At 44.2% G+C, this 20030-nt stretch overlaps 1 protein-coding gene and 1 long non-coding RNA gene across 9 annotated transcripts; one reads left to right on the forward strand and one right to left on the reverse strand.

Moving 5' to 3' along the window:
• Positions 1 to 3036: 3036 nt before the first annotated feature.
• Positions 3037 to 8386, reverse strand: LOC139073788 (uncharacterized). Its single transcript, XR_011522788.1, has 3 exons — positions 8204 to 8386; positions 5317 to 5445; positions 3037 to 3232 (listed from the first exon to the last, which is right to left on the reverse strand). It is a non-coding gene; the product is annotated as an uncharacterized lncRNA (long non-coding RNA).
• A 1021-nt stretch (positions 8387 to 9407) lies between these two features.
• Positions 9408 to 18906, forward strand: SLC25A28 (solute carrier family 25 member 28). 8 transcript variants are annotated; one of them, XM_070559561.1, is made up of 5 exons: positions 9531 to 9713; positions 10703 to 10794; positions 15537 to 15765; positions 16859 to 16915; positions 18080 to 18906. In XM_070559561.1, exons 3-5 carry the CDS (start codon positions 15543 to 15545, stop codon positions 18595 to 18597), a joined length of 798 nt encoding a protein of 265 aa, XP_070415662.1. In that variant the 5' UTR covers positions 9531 to 9713; positions 10703 to 10794; positions 15537 to 15542; the 3' UTR covers positions 18598 to 18906. The 8 variants fall into 8 exon arrangements, with proteins under 8 accessions (XP_008539144.2, XP_070415657.1, XP_070415662.1 ...); XM_070559563.1 differs by having other exon boundaries at positions 9574 to 9713; positions 15537 to 15706; XM_008540922.2 differs by lacking the exon at positions 10703 to 10794 and having other exon boundaries at positions 9408 to 9713.
• The last annotated feature ends 1124 nt before the right edge of the window (positions 18907 to 20030 follow it).

Here is a 20030-nt window from a genome sequence, read left to right on the forward strand (position 1 = left end):
CCCTTTAACATATGCTTTTAGCATTATCAGGTGCTTTCACTTCATAGCACACACCCCATTTGTTATTTTACATTTATGAGTCTCTGGTTAATGCCTGTGCTCCTCAGTAGACCCTAACCTCCACCAGAGAAGAGACCGTGTCTAGTTTTGCTCATGACTGTATCCCCAGCACCTAGTTCAGGGCCCGGCACATATTGTTTGAAAGAATACATGAATTGGCTGGCGCCATTAGGCTTTACTGCCCCTGCTGAGACTATGATTTTAGCCTATGGAACAAGCACCATCTGGGTGTGTTTGGAACTAGTGTGGCGACAACAAAACAGTATTTCTCCAAGTGTGGCCCATGGACCACCTATGTCAGAATAGTCTGCTTGTAAAGTGCAGATTCCCATGCCTCACTCCCAAAGATATGATTTGACAGTTCTAGGATAGGGTCTGGAAATGTTCATGTCTAACAAGCTCTCCTGGGTGATTTGAGAACCATTGGTAAAAAAGGGAGGAAGGAAACGAAAGGAGAGGAAGAAACTAATTTGTACTCTCACTACCTTTCAACAAACTTTCACAGAGTAGCGGCAGGAGCACTATTTCTAGTCCTGGTTCCTGAACTCATTCTCCGGCCTGTTGCTTCCAAGAGAGCTTCGCAGAATTAAGGCCAAGATTAAGAAGGCAATGAGTCTTCCTAGCACCCTATTGGGTAGTATCTCTGGTTACAACTGCAGGACACCTAAGAGGGGTTAGGCCTTGGCTAGGGGGAGGGTGGAACTCACTGGATGAGTCATCGCCACCACCTAAGGGGAGAAATAGTAACTCAGGTCCAAGATCCACCAATTTTTCATTCATTATTTATATATTCAAATAAATTTTACCAGGTATTGATAGTGTTTCAAGTACTATGCTATTCTGAAGATATAATGGTGCAGGGGAAAAACAAAGGGAAAAAAGTAAGTAAAAATGGTGCTCCTTGCCTTGATAGGGCTAACCATCTATTGGTGATATAGATATTAATGAAATAACTTTATAAAATATGCAAAATTACAACTGTCTAAGCTCTACAAAGGAGAAGACCTGAGGTGCATGCTTGGAGAACTGATCAAGTCAGGAAGATCAGGGAAATAATGAGTGAATATGGATATGCAAACAACATAAGTCAGCTTTGGGTGAATGATCGTCTCCGTAAAAAGTAAAATTTTACTAGACTGTACCTCTTATTTGACAGATTGGGCATTTAAAACATTTTAAATTACATCATTGATCTTTAGATGTCTGTTATTTTTTGGTAGTTCCTCACCAATTCTATTCCTATTTTTGTTATTATAGGTAGGTACCAAGGAACATTTTTACACAAATAAGCAAATGAGTGGAGGTTTACCATCTTTGTCACAATTTTTCAATCTCCTTAAATTTTTTTTATGTCTTTAATTTTTTCTTATTGTAGTAACATTGGTTTATAACATTATATAAATTTCAGATGTACACCGTAATATATTTCGAATTCTGTGTAGATTACATCATGTTCACCACACTCAATCTCCTCAAATTTTGTTAAAGGATTAGAAACCATCTTATCTGCAAAAGGATGTGTTACTCATTTGAATAATCACTTTCTCAATCTCTGGAAATAACATCAAAAAGGCTTGTCAAGTGACTATTAATTATCCTTGTTTCTCTTTCACTTAGAGGCATTTTGGTTTTGGAGCTAAAAAATCCATAAAATTGGGTGTGTTCCATGATTTTTCTTGTTGATTGTGAACAAAAACCAATTTCAATTATTTAGGTCATGTTACAGTACCTTGAGAAGTCATTATAGATGGGCAGAAATTGGCATTGTAAAATATTATATACAGATTTGTAATTTCAAGATTTAAACAATAAGTTTAAGGTCATACATTTGACAGAATTAAAAAAAAACATGTCAACATCTGAGAAGGAGAAATTAATTCTAACTAAATGAAATGGTGCCCCCCGGTACATAGTTGTATACTCTTAGTTGTGGGTCCTTCTAGTTGTGGCATGTGGGACGCTGCCTCAGCGTGGCTCGATGAGCAGTGCCATGTCTGCGCCCAGGATTTGAACCAACAAAACACTAGGCCGCCTTCAGTGGAGCATGCGAACTTAACCACTCGGCCATGGGACCGGCCCCTAAGTAGATGCTTTTAAGAGTGCTATTTTATCTACTTTGTGGAAATAAACAGCAAAAAGAAGAGAAGGTATTATACAATTAGTAGGTGTAGGGCTTACAAAAAGGTGTAAAAACAATTGTTTGAGGGCATTATTTACAGAATTTACATGTTTCTGTCAAGGTGTAAGGATATGATAGACATGCATAAATGAGGGGGAAAATGAGTGGCAGTGGGGAGATTTGTGCCCAAATAAGAATGAATATGGATTTACCATATCAAATATTTTTTTCCTAACTGCATCTGTTTCAACTTAATTTGAGTATGACATGAACCGCAACTTCCTACTAGACAAGAACCAGGGAAACTAAAGTAATTTTTCCGGATTTTTGCCTATGAGCCAGAGATGACATTATGTTTGTTTCTTAGATAGATCATAACGAGTAATTTTCCTTATTCAGAAAAAGTAATGTTTTGTCTTTTTTTGCTTTTAGAAATAAGATTTTTTTAGGAGAAACTTGAAGAAAAAGGATAATGTGATTGCAGTAACTACAACTGCCCCCCCAAAAAATGTGCAAAGTGAAGCAGTTTATTGCTTAAAGGATGATGAAACTCAAGTTCTAAAAGAAGATACTCTTCAACATATCCCAATTAGATCTTTTACCTTTTTTTTTTTTGAGGAAGATTAGTGCTGAGCTAACATCTACTGCCAATCTCCCTCTTTTTGCTGAGGAAGACTGGCCCTGAGCTAACATCCATGCCCATCTTCCTCTACTTTATATGTGGGATGCCTACCACAGCATGGCTTTTTTGCCAAGTGGTGCCATGTCCACACCTGGGATCCAAACCGGCGAACCCCAGGCCGCTGAGAAGTGGAATGTGTGAACTTAACAGCTGCGCCACCAGGCAGGCACTGATCTTTCACCTTTTCAAAAACAGCTTTATTGAGATATAATTTATATACCACAAAAGTCACCCAATTCAATAGTTTTTAGTATATTCACAGGCTTGTGCAACCATTACCACAATATAATCTTAAAACATTTTCATCAACTAAAAAGAAACTTTGTATCCATGAGCAGTCACTTCCCAGACGTTTCACTTTGTGAGGCAACCTAGGAGTTGGATAATGACTGGTTTAGAGCTGCTGTTTGGAGTTACAGAGGCATAGACATTTGAGAGGATAATGAGATACTAGCTTACTCAGTTCATCTGTTGGATGCTAGCCAATCTTTCCTTTTTAAAATTGAGATGAAAGTCACATAACGTAAAATTAACCATTTTAAAGTGAATAATTCAGTGACATTTAGTGCATTCACAATGTCTTGCAACCACCAACTCCACCTACTTCTAAGACATTTCATCACCGCAAAAGGAAACCCTGTACCCATTAAGCAGTTGCTCCCATTTCACCCCCCGCCCCAGCTGTGTTCGGTCTCTACAGCTCTATCTATTCCGGATATTTCATATAAGTGGAATCATATGTGACCTTTTGCATGTGACTCCTTTCACTTAATGTGTTTTCCAGGTTCATTCACATTGTAGTGTAGATCAGTACTTTGTTCACTTTTACAGCTGAATTATATTTATTGTATGTATATATACAATTTATTTATCCATTCTTCTGTTGACGGACAGTTGGGCTGTTTCCACCTTTTGCCTATTGTGAACAGTGCTGCTATGAACAAGCATGTATGTGTACTTGTTTGAGTACCTGTTTTCAGTTGTTTTGGATATACTTAGGAGTGGAATTTCTGGATCATATGGTAATTCTGTTTAACTTTTTGAGGAACTGCCAAACTGTTTTCCACAGCCTCTGACCATTTTACCTTCTCACCAGCAGTGTATGAAGATTCCATTTTCTCCACATCCTCGCCAACACTTGTTATTTCCTGAGTTTTTTATTATAGCCATCCTAGTGGGTATAAACTAGTATAGCCAACAATCTTTTGACAAAGGAAAATACTTTTGACCTATTTTCCTTTTACTTGAAGGCATGATGTTGATCTGTGAAAAGTAAACATGTATGTCTAGAAATAATGCAAAATCTAAAGTTGAGACATGAGTAAATTAAGAGTATCACTCAGCTCTTTCTTATTTCTGACCAGAGAGGGAACATTGCACTTTGCAGCACATTATTATTTCCCAGCATGCATTTTCATAAATCTTGAATATCCTAGTCCTAAGATAAATAGGTAAGACACAGACCTTGTGATAAATGTGTCACCTGAATGAAATAAGGCCCACTACCTTTAATACTTAATTAGGCTCTTTTTGTTTTGTTCTCAGAGGAACCTCCCTCAGAAACAATTCATTCTTTGATAATAGTCAGGGGTTGGAATAGGTGAATAGTTAAATTAAAAAACCACTGCTCCACTGTACAATATATAGTACACAGAATATCTCACAAGGACCAAAACATCCATTCCTAAAGCCATGTTTTACCCTTAACAGAAATACACGTAAGTCAGGGAAAGACATGAAGGCTATACTTGTACCCTGATTAAAGGGGCCTCGCTAACGCCAGGACTGTTTGGCTACCTGGAGGTTTTTATGCACCAGGGCAGTGAACCAGGGTAAGACGAAGGATGGGTGGAGGCTCACTTTTCCTTTGTAAGGTGGGAGGAGAGACTGAGAAACGGGAGGACGGAAAGGGGAACTGCTTCCTTGGGAAGGTGAGTTTTCGGAATGATGCAGAAGATGAGGAAGAGCAAATTCCCTTGAAACTTTGTTCCCCACAGATCCCTTGGAAAATCTTCCTCTACACATTCTCCAGTCTGAAACTGCTAAAATATATAAGGATATCTTCTCATCTCTCCAGCCCTCACTGAGGGCTCCATCTCTGAATTTCTACAACTCTAATGGTCTGTTCTGCATGAGTTAGAAATCAATTTCTCTTTAAATGACTATAAAGAGATCAGTCATTTTCATGTGTGGCTGCTGGAATCAATCAATCTCATTCTGTATTGTACTCATACCGCGTGCCAGGTCATGTATGACGGCAGTTGAGGGAAAGAGGGTAATGTAAGCTGGAAAGAGTAGTGGCACCTGTTTTGGACCTTCAAGAATGAGAATTTTGATAAGAACAAAGGGAGAAATGCATTCTAGGGAAAGAACATGTGTCGGTTAGGGTACAAATCAGCTGCTGTAACAAAGATTCAGACTCACAGCAATTGCTTGAACAAATTCTCTCACGTACCAGAACATGAGTAGTCCAGAGGTACTAGTGTTACCCACAAGGAAACAAGTTTCTTCTACTTTTTCCTCTGCCACCTGCTAAGGTATAGGCTTTGTCCTCATGGCCAAAAATGGTTGACATCTTCTGGGTCTGTATTCAAGATCATAAGAAGGGAGAAAATGAGAAAAATACTCAAAGAGGACATAATCCTTTTTTTTAAAGGCAGAACCCACATGTTTCACATCACTTATACTCACATCCCACTAGCTAGAACTTAGTCACACAGCCAAAGCTAGCTGCAAGGGAAGCTGGGGAAAATAGGGACTTCAGCTTGGAAGCATGTGCCTAAGCTAAAACTTGGGGTTTCTATTACTAAAGAAAATAAATGAGAATGCAGAAAAAAATTGTCCTAGGAATATAAGAAAATAAGATTTTACAGTCCGGACTGAGGAGTTGCAGGTATGGGAAGCTATTAAGAGGTTATAAAGAATATCACCAAGAAAGAGGTTTCTTTCCTTGCTAATTTGTTTTTTCAGAAAGCTTTAAGTGCTGGTGAGACGTTGGATAGAGTGTGTGTAGATGTGTTGAGAGGGGTATACAAGATAGGATGAGTTATGTCCTTGCTATTCAAAGTGTGGTCCAAGGTATAGCAGCATCATCACCTGGGAGCTTGTCAAAACGCAGATCTCAGTCCCCACACAGACCTACAGAATCATAGTCTGCATTTTAATAAATTATTCAGGTGACTAATATCACATTAAAGTCTGAGACGCACTGGGCTAGATTATGCTATGATATGGACTAATCCTAAAATCTGTGTCTGAAAACAACATCGATTTATTTCTTACTCAAGCTGAAAGTCCACCTGGGAAGAAAGGTGTGGCAAGTAGGCAACTCTGCTTCATCATCCTTACCAGGGCCCCAGACTGATGGTGCTCCCACCATCTGAACATCACCAGTCATGTGGCAGGGGAAGTGAATGTGTGGCTCTCATGCTTCTCTCACATTTCATTGGTCAAAGCAAATCTCACAGCCATGCCTATCTTCAAGGAGGTGGGAAGAACAATCCTACAATGTCCCTGGAAGGAGGCAAATCCAAATACTAGTAAAGCCAGGGGATCAAGAGGTAGGGAGGCCTTTCAAAGGTTATTACAATAACCTGATCAGATACTGGGAAAGAATAATATCAATAAGAAGGAAAAGGAGAGCATGAACAAAAGAAACATTTCAGAATAATTATTCTGAAGGGGTAGTCAAGGAGGATTCCAGCTTTAAAGTCTGATTGATTGGGTAGAAAAGGAATATTTAGGAGGAATTGGTTGGGGTGGGGAGTGGAAAGGCTGAGTTTGGAATGGACATGCTGAGTCAGAAATTAAGGTGGATATTCACCCTCTGCCTATCTTTCCAACCTCATCTTGTATCACTTCCCCCCTCACTCACCTTGCTCCAGCCACATAGACTTTCTTTCTGTTCCTTCATACACCAATCTTGTTGTTACCTTAGGATTGTTGTACCTCCTGTTTCTTCTGGAATGCTCTTGTCTGAGTCCATCATGAGTTCCTGCCTCTTATTCAGAACTTACCTTAGTGTCGTCTCCTCAGAAAGGCCTTTCCTGGTCATGCAAATGTAGCTACCCAGTTACACTTTATCCACCTCCCTATTTCAGTTATCAGCATGGTACCTAGAGCTATCTGATATTTTTCTTATTGGTCTATCTCTTTCCCCCCATTAAAAAGTAAGCTCCGTGAAAGCATGGACTCCATCTGTCCTGTGTCACCGGCTTCAAGTACAGTGTCAGGCATAAAGTTGTTACTCAGTAAATATTTACTGAATGTTCACATGGAAATTTCAGTTAAAGAGTAAGCAGCAGGGAAATATAGACAGGGCTCCAAAAAGGAAAACAGATTTGGGATGGTAAAGTTCCCTAAGGTATTAAAGATGAACAAGAAGCATTAAACCTTTAGGAATGTTCCTCCCCAGTGGGCAGAGAAGTGTAGGAGACTCAGAAGTCTAAAAGATAGAAGAGATAGAGTGGTTCCTGAAGGTAGGAAAAAGTTTCAGTGAGGGATGGGTCAATGGAGGGGCTAAGTGTTATCTCTTAGTCCAGAAAAATCAGAGCAAGAAAAAGACCATTGGATTTGGAAAAGTCATTTGCGACCACTGAATAAAAGAGTAAAAATGTAGGGCTTAAGGAGAGAAAGGACATAGCAGGTATATATAGGTCATTACTGGAGCAGTTTGGCAGTAAAGGGAATGAATACTCTAGCAGGATTGAGTGAGTTTCTTTTTGCGAGACCTGTGAGAACTCAGGCTTTTCTTAATCTGAAGTTAATGGACCCCTCGGGGGGCCAGGAGTCACCTTCAGGGACTCTGCAAATTCAGAAATTATTTTCAAAATTGTGTGTATGCAGGGTGGGTGGAAGGTGGAGGGGAAGGAGAAGAGGATTTGTAGCTTATTTTCCAAAAGGTCGAGACGCAAAAGTTAATAACCACTGCTGAATAGGAAGAGAATAAATGAGCTAAAAAAAAAAAAGTTAAAAAAACAGAACCCCGAAAAACCAGAGGCCCAGAAACCGCTAAGCTTTAGAGAAAAAAAGGAAAACCCCTTCCCTATTTACGGAAAACCTATAAACAGATGGAAAAGTTCACAATTGCATCATCATCTCAGTAAAATAGGCAGTAAAGAGAGAGCTGGAAACAGTGGGGAGGCTTGTGCAAACACGCTCCAGGGAAGGGAAACTGAAGAAGCGAGGCAGACGGAGTAGGGAAAGCGCCTGTGTTCCTCAACCGAGCCTGCAGCCCTAGTGAAGCTCCTGTGCAACGTCACGGCCCAGGAGGTGGTGCTCAAGGCTGGGAATTGCTGGCATTGTTCTTTAACCAGTGCGCGCCCCTCTCAGACTCCACCGACCTGTCCAGGAGGGAGAGGGGTCTTATCACAAACGGCAGTTATCACCAGGCGGTAGGTTCATCATTGCGTCACTCAGCGACAAGCTGTACGTCCGAACTTCCCCATATACTTTTCCTGCTGTGCTTGGGCAGCTGCCTCCAGTCTGGCTTCTCCACCTGTCGTCATCTCTGAATCATCCTGCCCCATTTCGACATCTCCCTTCCCCGCCCCCAGCTCTCAGTCTGGCGCAGGGCCCAGCGACCGCGGGCCCCCGAAGAACTCATTCATTCAACAACTGCGGGGTGTACTGGGCGACTTCAGGTGCAAGCCCAGCGCGGGGCGCTGGGGCCTGAGGAGCTCCGAGTCCTCAGGAGTTAGCTAGCCCACGGCTTGGAAAGCCAACACTCCAGACTCGACCCGAGTCTAACGGGCCACCGCCCGAGTGTCGCAACAGCTTCCCGGACAGGCCCGCAGGCTGTGCCAGGGGATGCCCGGCCCAGGCCGGCTCGGCTTCACGCCAGCTTGAGATCCCGCGGGAACAAGAGCGAGCTCTCGGGCCAGGGCCGGCCGCCCGCGACCCGCACGTCTCGGGATTTGGGGTGGGCGCTCGAGCGCGGGTCTTAACGGCACCCGTCAGTGGTTTGACCTTGAAGGCCTGGCGCCGGCCCTACCCCGCGATCCCGCCCGCAGAGCCCGCAGCTCCACAGGCGCCAGTCAGGGGACCAAATCCGACCTCAATTGCCCCTTGGGCGCCTGGCTCTCTTACTCTAGCCAATCGGATCCCGAAGTCGTGCGGCCCAATGGCCGTGGTCAGAGAATCAAGAGTGGTTGAGCCTATCAAAGTTCAGCCTTAAGTTTCTCCCGCCCTCCAGAAAAGTCGGAGGGCGGGTTGATCGTCCATGTCAGCCAATCAGTAGCCAATAAACAAGAAGCTGCCGAGATCAAAGGGGAAGGGGTGGGACCTAAGCGGCAGCAACGCCGCGGAGCGGAGGAATGACAGGCAGCTTCACTAATGACACAGACATAGTTTTCCTACGTAAGCAAGGGGGCGGGGACAACTTGGCGGCTGCACCAATGGCTGGCGGAGGGGCGTGCCCGCGGGGCCAAGCGGGAGCCGGAGGCCCCGGGCTCTCTGGGCCGCGCCTGAGGCGGACGCGACGGGTCTGGGGGGTGGCGGCGGCGGCGGCGGCGGCGGCGGCGGCGGCGGCGGCGGCCTGGGCGCCGCAGCTGGCCCGGGTGGATGGAGTTGGAGGGGCGGGGTGCTGGCGGTGTGGCGGGAGGGCCGGCGGCCGGGCCGGGGCGGAGCCCCGGGGAGTCGGCGCTGCTGGACGGGTGGCTGCAGCGGGGCGTGGGCCGGGGGGCCGGCGGCGGGGAGGCCGGGGCCTGTAGGCCCCCGGTTCGGCAGGACCCGGACTCCGGCCCGGACTACGAGGCGCTGCCGGCTGGAGCCACTGTCACCACGCACATGGTGGCGGGCGCCGTGGCAGGCATCTTGGAGCACTGCGTGATGTACCCCGTCGACTGCGTCAAGGTGAGACCTGGACCGGCTCCGAACCCGGCCTGGGGCTGACCCGACCCCTGGGTCCTGTCCGGAGCCAGGATCCCGGCTGAGAGCTGGAGCTGACACATGAGTTCTTCCTGGCTCCTGGCACCACCACGCGATTCGACCGACACTCCATGCAAGCAAGGTCTCGGCTGGGAGTTGGTCCCAGTCAGGAATCAGGACCCATTTTTAACCGTCAGTGAAATCTGAATTGGGACTCTGGACCGAAAATCTGTCAGCCAAAGGCCTGGATCCCAGCTGGGAGTAAACAGGAATAGGGTGGGATGGGATGGGAACAGGTAAGTGCTACTAACTTGATTAAGGTGAAGCCAACTGGCGTGAATCAGACCCTGAATAGGATCTTAATGGCTTGCGATGTTCTCTGGGCTAGTGCTTTTACAAGCTGCTTGCTGTGTCTTCCCTTAAAAGTGACTGGGCAGGAAGCAGAATCTGGAATCTCTCAGCCAGATAAAGAATTTACTTATTAAATCTTCACCCATGAGTGATTGGGAATCGTCGTGCAGTCAGAATTCAGAGTTCCAGACTGGAAATAATATGGGAAAGACTGTGTTCAGGAAAAGCTTTCGGTTTCTCTGTGCAGCAAGCATGATACCCCACCTATTTCCTGAACGTGAAAATTGAGCTAGGATTAGGATTGTGTGTGTGTGGGGAGCACATCAGCCCCCATCGAGAAATGGAACTGATCGCGTATTTCTTTAGCTACCTGAAGTTGACACAAAGGGAAAGGTTGCCTAGAAGGGAAGCATGACGGTATTGGAAAGTAGATGTAAGCGTGAAGAAAACTGGATGAAAATGGAATTGGATCAGCACGAGGGCAGGATTCATGTAAAAGTAAAACTAATCACATCCGCAACCATTCAGGCTGATTAGTGGGTACAGAAATCAAGTGCTTCAGAAGAAAGCTGGGTGAAGAGGGGAACAGATTGTTCATTATGGTTCTTTTTCCCGTGCATTAGCAAAGGTACCGGTGACTAACAGTGAGGACTATACAGACTGAGAAGTAAACTCGAGGGGAATTTGGTGCCTCCTTTACATATTAAGGCTAATAGTAAGTGTCCTCACAGCAATTTGATGTATGTTTTCTTCTCAAATTAGGAAAATGTTACACATTCAAAAGGAAGAGAATATCAACTTGGGAAGTGCAAAGTCTGTCTCTTCTGCTTCTCCCTGGTTCCACTGCCTGTTCATGTTTTCATTAGTAATGTGGATGAGGAAATGGGGAAAGTGCTCATTAAGCTTTGTGAATGACGCTGAGTTAGTAGGAGTATTCTAGCACATTGCAAGGTAACTCCTACCGAGGGCCGTGCCCATTGAAACTGTGGTCAATGCACTAGGCCTAAATGGTTATTAAAATTTTAAGTATCCTTGTCAATTGGGAGGAGTAGAAATAAACAGTAAATCCATGAGAGAGAAGTAAGAGGATGGTTAGTGCTTTAACGATATTGAAATGTAAAATGGATAAGTATACATTAAAAAGATTCAGACCTTCATGTAAAAGGGTCTAGTTTGAATGACTGTGAGTTGTTAATGCTGTGTGTCCAAAAGTTAAGATGATCTAACTGCAAAGTAACCTCACTAAGACTGTGAGTGGAGAGCAGGGTCTACAGAGCTATGTTTCAGGATGGGTATCAAATGAAAACTAGATCAAGGAGAGCAATGAAAATTACTTAATGACTTGAAAAATACAATATCATAATGTAACTGACTGAGAATTTTACTACAACTTGTCGATTGTCGATTTAAGTGTTGTCCCATTACCTTGGGAGGCTGTCTCCTTACTCCATATTTTTCCATAATGCTATTGTTGCTGTAAACATTTTATAAATTCCTCTGTTAGAAATGCCTCTAGAATATTTGGGTGCATATCCTTAATGGGGACAAACCTTTGTCCTGTGACAAGATGGAATTGAGTTTTTAGTAACTGAGAGCATTGAGAATCAAATATGGTGGATAAGGTGGGAGATCAAAAGGGATAATACTGGTTTGGGCAAGGATAAGGTGGGACTGGAAAGCAAGGAGACTGATTTACTCCTGAAGCCAATAAACCCACTGAGGGAACACTTCTAAAAGAGGAGTTCCAGAAATGTTTTGCAAAACCACGGCGTTGCTGGAATGAGACAGTTCTAGCCTTCCAAGGTAACTATTTTGAAGAACAGTTCTTATTCATTTACATAAGCTTTGGAATTTTTGTTTTTTAAAAATTAGTCATACAATGTTACAGTCATGCCTCAAAGCCCTACATTAAAGAAGTAATTATTTGATCTGGAGGAAAAAATGCTCAGGAGTCTTCAAAAACAGAAAAGCTTCTTTTAGAAGAATCATTTTCATTTGCCATTAATGCTGGGATGTAAATGACTAGAGGGAAGAACGAGGTGAGACCACTAGGATTTGGTGTCAGTAAATATGTTAAACACCATTGTGCAGACATGAAAGCAAAATTTAAATCTCTTCCTTCAGAAGGGGCTTCCTAGTTTCCTTGTCCCTGGGCAGCCATTCTTCCTCTTGCCCCTAAATGGGTGGTGGAGGGGAAGAGTAGCCCAACCATACCCTAAGACAAGAGGCAGGTATCCCTGCTGAGGCCTAAAGGGCAGCCACAGTGTTTGCAAATGAAAGCTGAGATTGCCTCCTGGCATGCAAGCCTGTGACCCCCAGCCACTTATCAGGGTCAAGTTAACTTAAAATATCCTTGGGAGGGACCCTGGGAAGTCAGCCTAGCCTTGATAGGCCATGGTTCTTCAGCCAGCTATTTCCATGGTCATAATAGAGGGGTTTGGGAGCCCAAATCCCAGTTTTCCTTTTCTGAGCCTCAGAGGCAAGCACCAGACTTTGTCTATAGGGATAGGCTCTGCAACCCGAACCGGTCAGGACTCTTCTCAAAATCATCTGCCTACTCACTGCCTTTTGGCTCTGTAGTGGTGAAGCAAATAATCTACTTACATAATAAGTTCAAGAGGGAAAGAGCAAAGGGAAATCGATCTTTTCCACACTCCAGATGTAAATGGTTGTCTATACACATTTACCAATGAAAGGTTAGGAAATGGAAACATTGGCTTATTTGATTTTCTTGCATCTAATAATAATTATTATTATTCAATAAATGTCAATTGTTTTTGTTTGCCAAGCACTATCTGATGTGCCTTACATACATCTATTCATTTAATCCTAGAAAGAACTTCATGAAGTAGACACTATTTTCATTATTTTATAGATGAAGCCAAGGAGGCAAGTTAAGTAATTTGCCCCAGGTCACGTAGATTAAGTGGCAGAGTCATGATTTCAACCCAGTCTTACTGCCAAGGCTTTCGTGCAATCTCCCAAAAGCAGATTCCTAGAATCAAGCAAGGCACAGGATGTTACAATAGTGCTTGTTCCTAAACCCAACCTTCAGATTAATAGCTGGATTATAAATAATTATAGCCACAGAGAAACTTTAAAATGAAAACAATACAAAATTAAACCTGACTTATTAGTGGTTAAGGACCAGATAGTTGCCCATACATATTTGTGAAATGATATAAAAGAGACAGAGCTGCCATGATCTGTAAATTCTAAGATATGAACTAATATTTCTAAGAATCATATTTGAATACAATAAAAAGCCTTATATTTCTAGTACCTCATAAGTTACCAAGGGCTTTTACATGCCTTACCTCTTTGCATCCCCACAACAGCCCTGTGAGCCAGCCATTCTGCCTCATGTGATAGATGACAACATTGAAGCTCAAAGGGGTTAAGTGACATACCCAAGACCACACATCTAGCAAAACTGGGACTCCAACTCAGTCTTTTTGACTTAACTGTCGCCTGTCTTCTACCAAACCACTTACTTCTCTAATAGTCCATTTGGTTTTTCTTCAAAGCCAGGCAGTAGTTTTTTATACTGAAGGCTATTCATAAATTCTTACTTAGTGATTTCATCCTTCTCCAGAAGATAGATTTATTGGCCCACAAATTTGGGGAGCCATATTCACTTTTATATTTGGTGTAGTTTATGCCTGGGTCTCCATGAGGATGTATTTTCACTGAGAATTGTGTCTTAGATTTAGACGTGTGTAAAATGTTCGAAGTAACTCACAGTCCAGGTTTTTCTTGGAGGTGAAGCGTTATAGGCCTCTAAGGCCATAACTTTCAAGACTAGTTGATTCCAGCAGAAAAAAGCAGTTTCTGAACATTCTCCCTATACAAGATCAGTTTCGAGCAAACCTATGGAAACGCATAATTGTTGAGCCACCAGGCCAAGCTTGTCTTTATGAGTCGCCGTAGCCACCAAAGACCTGTAGTCTCTCTGAATAACTTCTCTCATGGATTTTGTACCCCCTGAGTGATGTGAAAGATCAGTAAGCACATCCTTTATTGGAAATTTATGGGCTTTTTTTTTTTTGAAGTGGAAGACAATGTGTCAAATTGTGATAAGTGATACTGTGTATTTCTGATTGAACTCCCAGTAATTAACCTTTTAAGCTTCCAGTTCTTTGTGGGTGGCAGGCAAGAGAAAAAACTTTAAGAGGAATGTGGATTGCCTGTGGCTAACTAGGACCTGTTAATCTGGTTAGTTTCTTGTCTGCAATGCTCTTGAGAAAAGCTTTATTCTTGGGATTCCAGATGGTCAACAGGAAGCTTCAAGCTTCAGATCCACACTGAATCAGTGATTGGTATGAAGTAGGTATTTAAACTGTACTTGGGCATCAGTTGCCCTGGTTGGCTTGCTAATGGCCTATGTGTTACTTTCTGAACTGGTGCAGACACAGCTAAGATTCATTCATTCTTTCATTTATTTAACAAACAAATCTTGAGTGCCTACAGTGTTCCAGGCACTGGACGGTGATTTTATATTAACTGTCAGTCTCCATGCTACCTTAGCCTTGAAATGAATCAATAGACGAGATCGTCATTGGGAGACTCACACTTCAGAGAAGATGTGTGATTTGGGGAAATGTTTCAAATAAGATTCATTTCCCAAATTTCAATAAAACTTTGTCCAGGAACATCATACAAAGTATCTACCATATACTTTTGTTCTAACCATTGAGCCTTCTAGAGATTCCAAGGATTGTGTTTCACTGAGACTGATTTTGTTTACTGATGACTATTTTGGGATTCAGTCCGTTTAGATTAGAAATCTGGGAGCCTCTTTAGTTTTAGAGATTAGGTTAGTTTCTACCTTCATAATTTCAGGGTAAACTTTCTTTCCCAAGAAATTAGAGCAACATCTATTAGGAATGCTACCTCTGCCAAGACTTTTAGTTTACAGGCCCAGCTGCCAGTGCAAATAGTCTGAAAAGGTCAGATTATCATCAAGGATATATCAAAAGATGAGCCTTCATCTCATTAGTTTGTAGTGTGTGGTCATGAGGCAGGCCCAGGATCAGTCTTCCGAAATAATGCATAAAGTATGTTGTACACAGTAAATACCTTTCGAATCCATTTGTAAAGAACTCTTAGCCTGAGTTCATTAAGACACAGAAACAACTTCTGAAACACAGGCTTGATATTTGTTGCTGGGGCTATGAATCATTTTGGAGTTCCGAGGACACTTACCAAGGGGTGATATTCTCAGGGAAACTAGTGGTATATCACTCTTAGGGTCATAGACGACTAGAAAAGAAAGGTCCAAGGCTTGGAAAGATTGAATATAGATTTAGAAGGAAGTAAAACTGGATGCCAGGTGTCACTCCTATACACTGGCACAGTTCCATGCGGAAGGTCTGCCCAGTGCCCAGAGGCTGAGTGTTGAGGTTGGGTAAGAAGTTGGCATCGCTGACATTGCACTTCTCCTTTCTGTAATTTCAGACCCGGATGCAGAGCCTACAGCCTGACCCAGCCGCCCGCTATCGCAATGTGTTGGAGGCCCTTTGGAGGATTATAAGAACAGAGGGCCTGTGGAGGCCCATGCGGGGGCTGAACGTCACAGCAACAGGCGCAGGGCCTGCCCACGCTCTCTATTTTGCCTGCTATGAAAAGTTAAAAAAGACATTGAGTGATGTAATCCACCCTGGGGGCAATAGCCATATTGCCAATGGTATTGAGCCTTCCTGTGCTGGTTCCCCCACTTTCCCAACTCTTTGGGCTTTGCTGCTGTCAATGCTTTCCAGTCTCATTATGGTTTGGAGCTGAAGCTTTGGGCTGGGGTAGGCCAGATTATAGGGGAGGGACTTCCAAACCTGATGTTCTCAGACTGTGGGCTGCTTCAGCACCACCCCTTCCTTTGGGACACCTCAACAAAGGGTTACAGTATCCTCCCTTACCTACCAGCTTGACTCTCCTCTCATCTTCTTCCTGGCATCAACTTCTAATGCCCTGGTAACGTGGAAACACGTTGAACTACCTCCGTTGGTTGTATATTTCTTGATAGTTGGGTGCTGTCCTGCTCAGGGCAGGATTGGAGGTGACCCAGCCACCCAAGGAAGACAGTAACGGAGCCCCAGCTCTTTGCCTCACCTTTTCGGGATCCCAACGGATCCGAGGCAGTTTGTGTCACTGAGGATGTGACAAGCCCTCAACAAGTGAATGGGGGCGGGGCCAAGGGACTTCTGTACAGACAAACCAGAGGGTTGGAAGTTGTGAGGTAAGGGAAGGGATAGCAGCCCGGAGATTGGGATTGTCTGAAAACCAAATTGAGTGTGGAGAGGAGTGGGTGAGGGATACGCTAGTTCAGGACCTGAGGAAAGATCTACACGGACAGATATTAGGACTTGGAGACTGGGGTTGAGGGCATAGGTGAGGCAGGATAGAAGGTGAGATTCTGTTGTGAAGATCTGACCGCTTGCCCCTGGTGTTCCCTATGTTGGAGGCAGTTGATTGCTGCGTCCCTTAGTACCAGTGAATCTGCTTCCTGTCTGGGGCATGAACTGCATTTCTTCTCAGAACCATCTTTATTGATAAAATCTGAGCTTTGACTTTTCTGGCCTTAATATAGATGTGGAATGTACACCAGTAACCTTACTAAGTTGGTGGGAACAGGAGTTTGGGAGTAGTGGGTTCCCGTCTTTTGGACTGGCTCTCCCCTCTTCCCACAGCCAGGTTTAGTACTGCCCCTCCCCTTCACTCTGGGGCCTCAGTGAATCAGTCCCCTCTCCTGGCCTTACATGTGGCAGTTGTTTTCTCGTTTGCAGGTGCAGCTGGGTGTGTGGCAACATTACTTCATGATGCAGCCATGAATCCAGCGGAAGGTAATGATTTCTCAGCTTTTCCCTCTGTGGCAGCTGCATCCGCATCTCTGGGCTTTTCCTTTATTTCTGGTAGAAGAAAGCTGGGGTGACCCGGATCAGTTTGGGTGGGAAATCTCGCCGTGTTACCTTGTGTTACCACAAGAGGGCGCTCCCTCCCTGTTGTCAGTGTAGGAGGAGCCCCTTGGACAGGAACCATATTCATTGAGACTTCATTCATCTATGGGGCTTCCCTGGAAAAAGATATGGCTCTACTTGGCCTGTTCCTGAGCCTCCTTGAAAGTCCCCTTTGTAGTGGATTTGATCTCATCTGAAACGTTAGCAGATTATTTCACCTTTTTTCAAAGAGGTGAAGACAGACTGACATTTAAAAATACTCCTTTTCATGATGGAATGAAGAGAGTTGAGATAAGAATGAAAGGATAAATTGTAGAGTTCAGTCCCTGCACTGCTGCTTGGATCTTGGCTTTTCAGTTGGAGAATGAGGTACCCAAGTAAATATGAAAGGATGGCTTAGTTGTCATGTTCCTTAAGTTCCACTTCTTTGCCTGTCTGGGCAAGGCCATGGTGTGGAAAGGGCCAAAGCTAAGCTAAAGATCCAGAGCTCACACCGTGTTGTCTACTTGAGGGAGCAGGAGATGTTTGGAAACTAAAGCCACACGTGCCTGAGAATTTTGTTTTCTCTTTGATAGCACTTTTTTCTCTCCTGTGGAAAGATAACCATCCTCATGTCATAAGAGTTAGCTGCTCTGCGTACCTGAGAATTGGGATGGCTAGGGTTATAGGTTCATTATTATGTTCACTGCCACAGAGTCATTCTTGTGTCAGGAGTTGTGAAAGGGTACAATGATAATAATAGGTACTTATTTCAAGGAAACTCTCTGGAATCTCTAAACTAGAGATACATCCTATGCGTTAATTGCCTGGTTTTAAAGAAATCCTACTGGAAGTGGGTCCATTATTTTTTGGCTTGTTACCAACCCTTTCCTATCCCCTCCTCTCAAAAAAGGGAACCCTTAACTCATCAGGTTAACCAACAGCTCACTCATACATGTTTCTCTCTCCATCCCATTGGCTGATCCGCTGACTTGGGACTCTGAATCTGGACACTCTCCCTCACTGGTTGGTTGCTGTCCCCATTTCCTTCCTCGTTGATGGCACCACCAGTGGTCAAGCAGAGGATGCAGATGTACAACTCACCATACCACCGGGTGACAGACTGTGTTCGGGCAGTGTGGCAAAATGAAGGGGCCGGAGCCTTTTACCGCAGCTACACCACCCAGCTAACCATGAACGTTCCCTTCCAAGCCATTCACTTCATGACCTATGAATTCCTGCAGGAGCACTTTAACCCCCAGAGACGGTACAACCCCAGCTCCCACGTCCTCTCCGGAGCCTGTGCAGGAGCTGTAGCTGCCGCTGCCACAACCCCACTGGACGTTTGCAAAACACTGCTCAACACCCAGGAATCTCTGGCTTTGAACTCAAACATTACAGGACATATCACAGGCATGGCTAGTGCCTTCAGGACGGTGTATCAAGTAGGTGGGGTGACCGCCTACTTCCGAGGGGTGCAGGCTAGAGTAATCTACCAGATCCCCTCCACAGCCATCGCATGGTCTGTGTATGAGTTCTTCAAATACCTAATCACAAAACGGCAAGAAGAGTGGAGGGCAGCCAAGTGAAGTAGCACTGAATGAAGCCAGGGGTTCAGACGACAATGTTGTGCCTGCCCACTCCAACCGTGTTCTCTGCTGGCATGCTCCAGCCTTGAGTGGAGTTGGAAGGAAGGTAGAGGACTCTTCCCAGGCTATTGGTATTTTGGCAAACACCAGTTCCTGCACTTTCCTTCCAGGCCCTAAGCGAGTGCAGTGAAGCACAGCACAGCTCTTTTGACAAGCTCTCCATCCTGGGCCTGACGACCTGCTCTCGACTGTTATAGAGGGATAAGAAGCTCATTCCCCTGGTTCCTAATAAAAAGTCTTTAAATTAAATAGTTCCATTGGGTTTATCTTGCCAAAGGGGAAGTGAAACGTTATCAACTATTCTTGACTTTAAGCATAAATCAAGGAGCAGGTTTCTTGCGTATGCCTGTAGTTTGTTTCTGCTGATTTTCATCGTGATGTAAGACTTTGGGGCCCTGCTCCCCTTGTTTTAGTAATAGGCTCCAGGGAACTTCCCGGATGGCAGGAACAGTGGGTGCCCTGGAGCCCCACTGTTGCATTTTCCGCAGGGCGGTGGTGCAGCACGGAAGAGGCGGGTCTCTGCTGATTCTCAGCTCTGCCTGCGCGGGAACGCTCCATGTGGCGCTTGGTTTTCTAATGTAGCAAAACTAAAATTAGTCATTGAACTGCATGCCCTGAAGATTACATGGTAAATAATAACACTTTTCATTTGATATTAAGGCTTTTAAAAGTACTTTAACATTTGTGATTTCATTTGGTTCCCACAAAATCTGTGAAGTAGGCAGTGCGGGTATCAGCTGTTTTACAGCCGAGGAAAGCTCCACGAGGCTGTGACTTGCTCAGGGTCTCACAGTAGGTGCAGAACTGAGACCCCAACCCACATCTTTTGCCCCCAGAAGTGAATCTAATTGTGCCTTCCTGCAGACAGGAACTGAACGGAGGGCCCAGACTCCAACCTGCCACCTCCGGAAGGAGCTCTGCTGACGACCACGTAGGCTCTGGAGACTTCCAGGGATGGTGCTTTCCCTGGGCTTTGTGGGTCAGCCTGTTCCTTTTGTTTTTTTTTAATATCACCAGTTATTAGCAAGTTCTTCAGTACACGAGTGGAAATCTACCCCCATGAAACTGCCATCTATCATCCTTGTTACGTGGCCTGTCATCCATTCAATAACTATTGAGCATCTCTATGTCAGGCACCAGTGTTGGGGATACGATGATTGATAAAACCGTCCCAACCCTCAAGGAGTTTATTGTCTGGAGAGGAAGATAGATGTAAACAGGCAATTACAAGATAAAACAACAAGAAATAGGATAGGGTAAACCTAGAATACTCATTTGGAGGATCTAAGCATTCCCAGCCTGGCCTTGGGTGACTGGCTTTAGGAGGAAATGACATCTAGGGTGACACCTGGGAAGGTAAGTAAGTTAACGCG

This window comes from Equus przewalskii, chromosome 1 (assembly GCF_037783145.1).
Source record: "Equus przewalskii isolate Varuska chromosome 1, EquPr2, whole genome shotgun sequence".
Classification (NCBI taxonomy): Eukaryota; Metazoa; Chordata; class Mammalia; order Perissodactyla; family Equidae; genus Equus; species Equus przewalskii.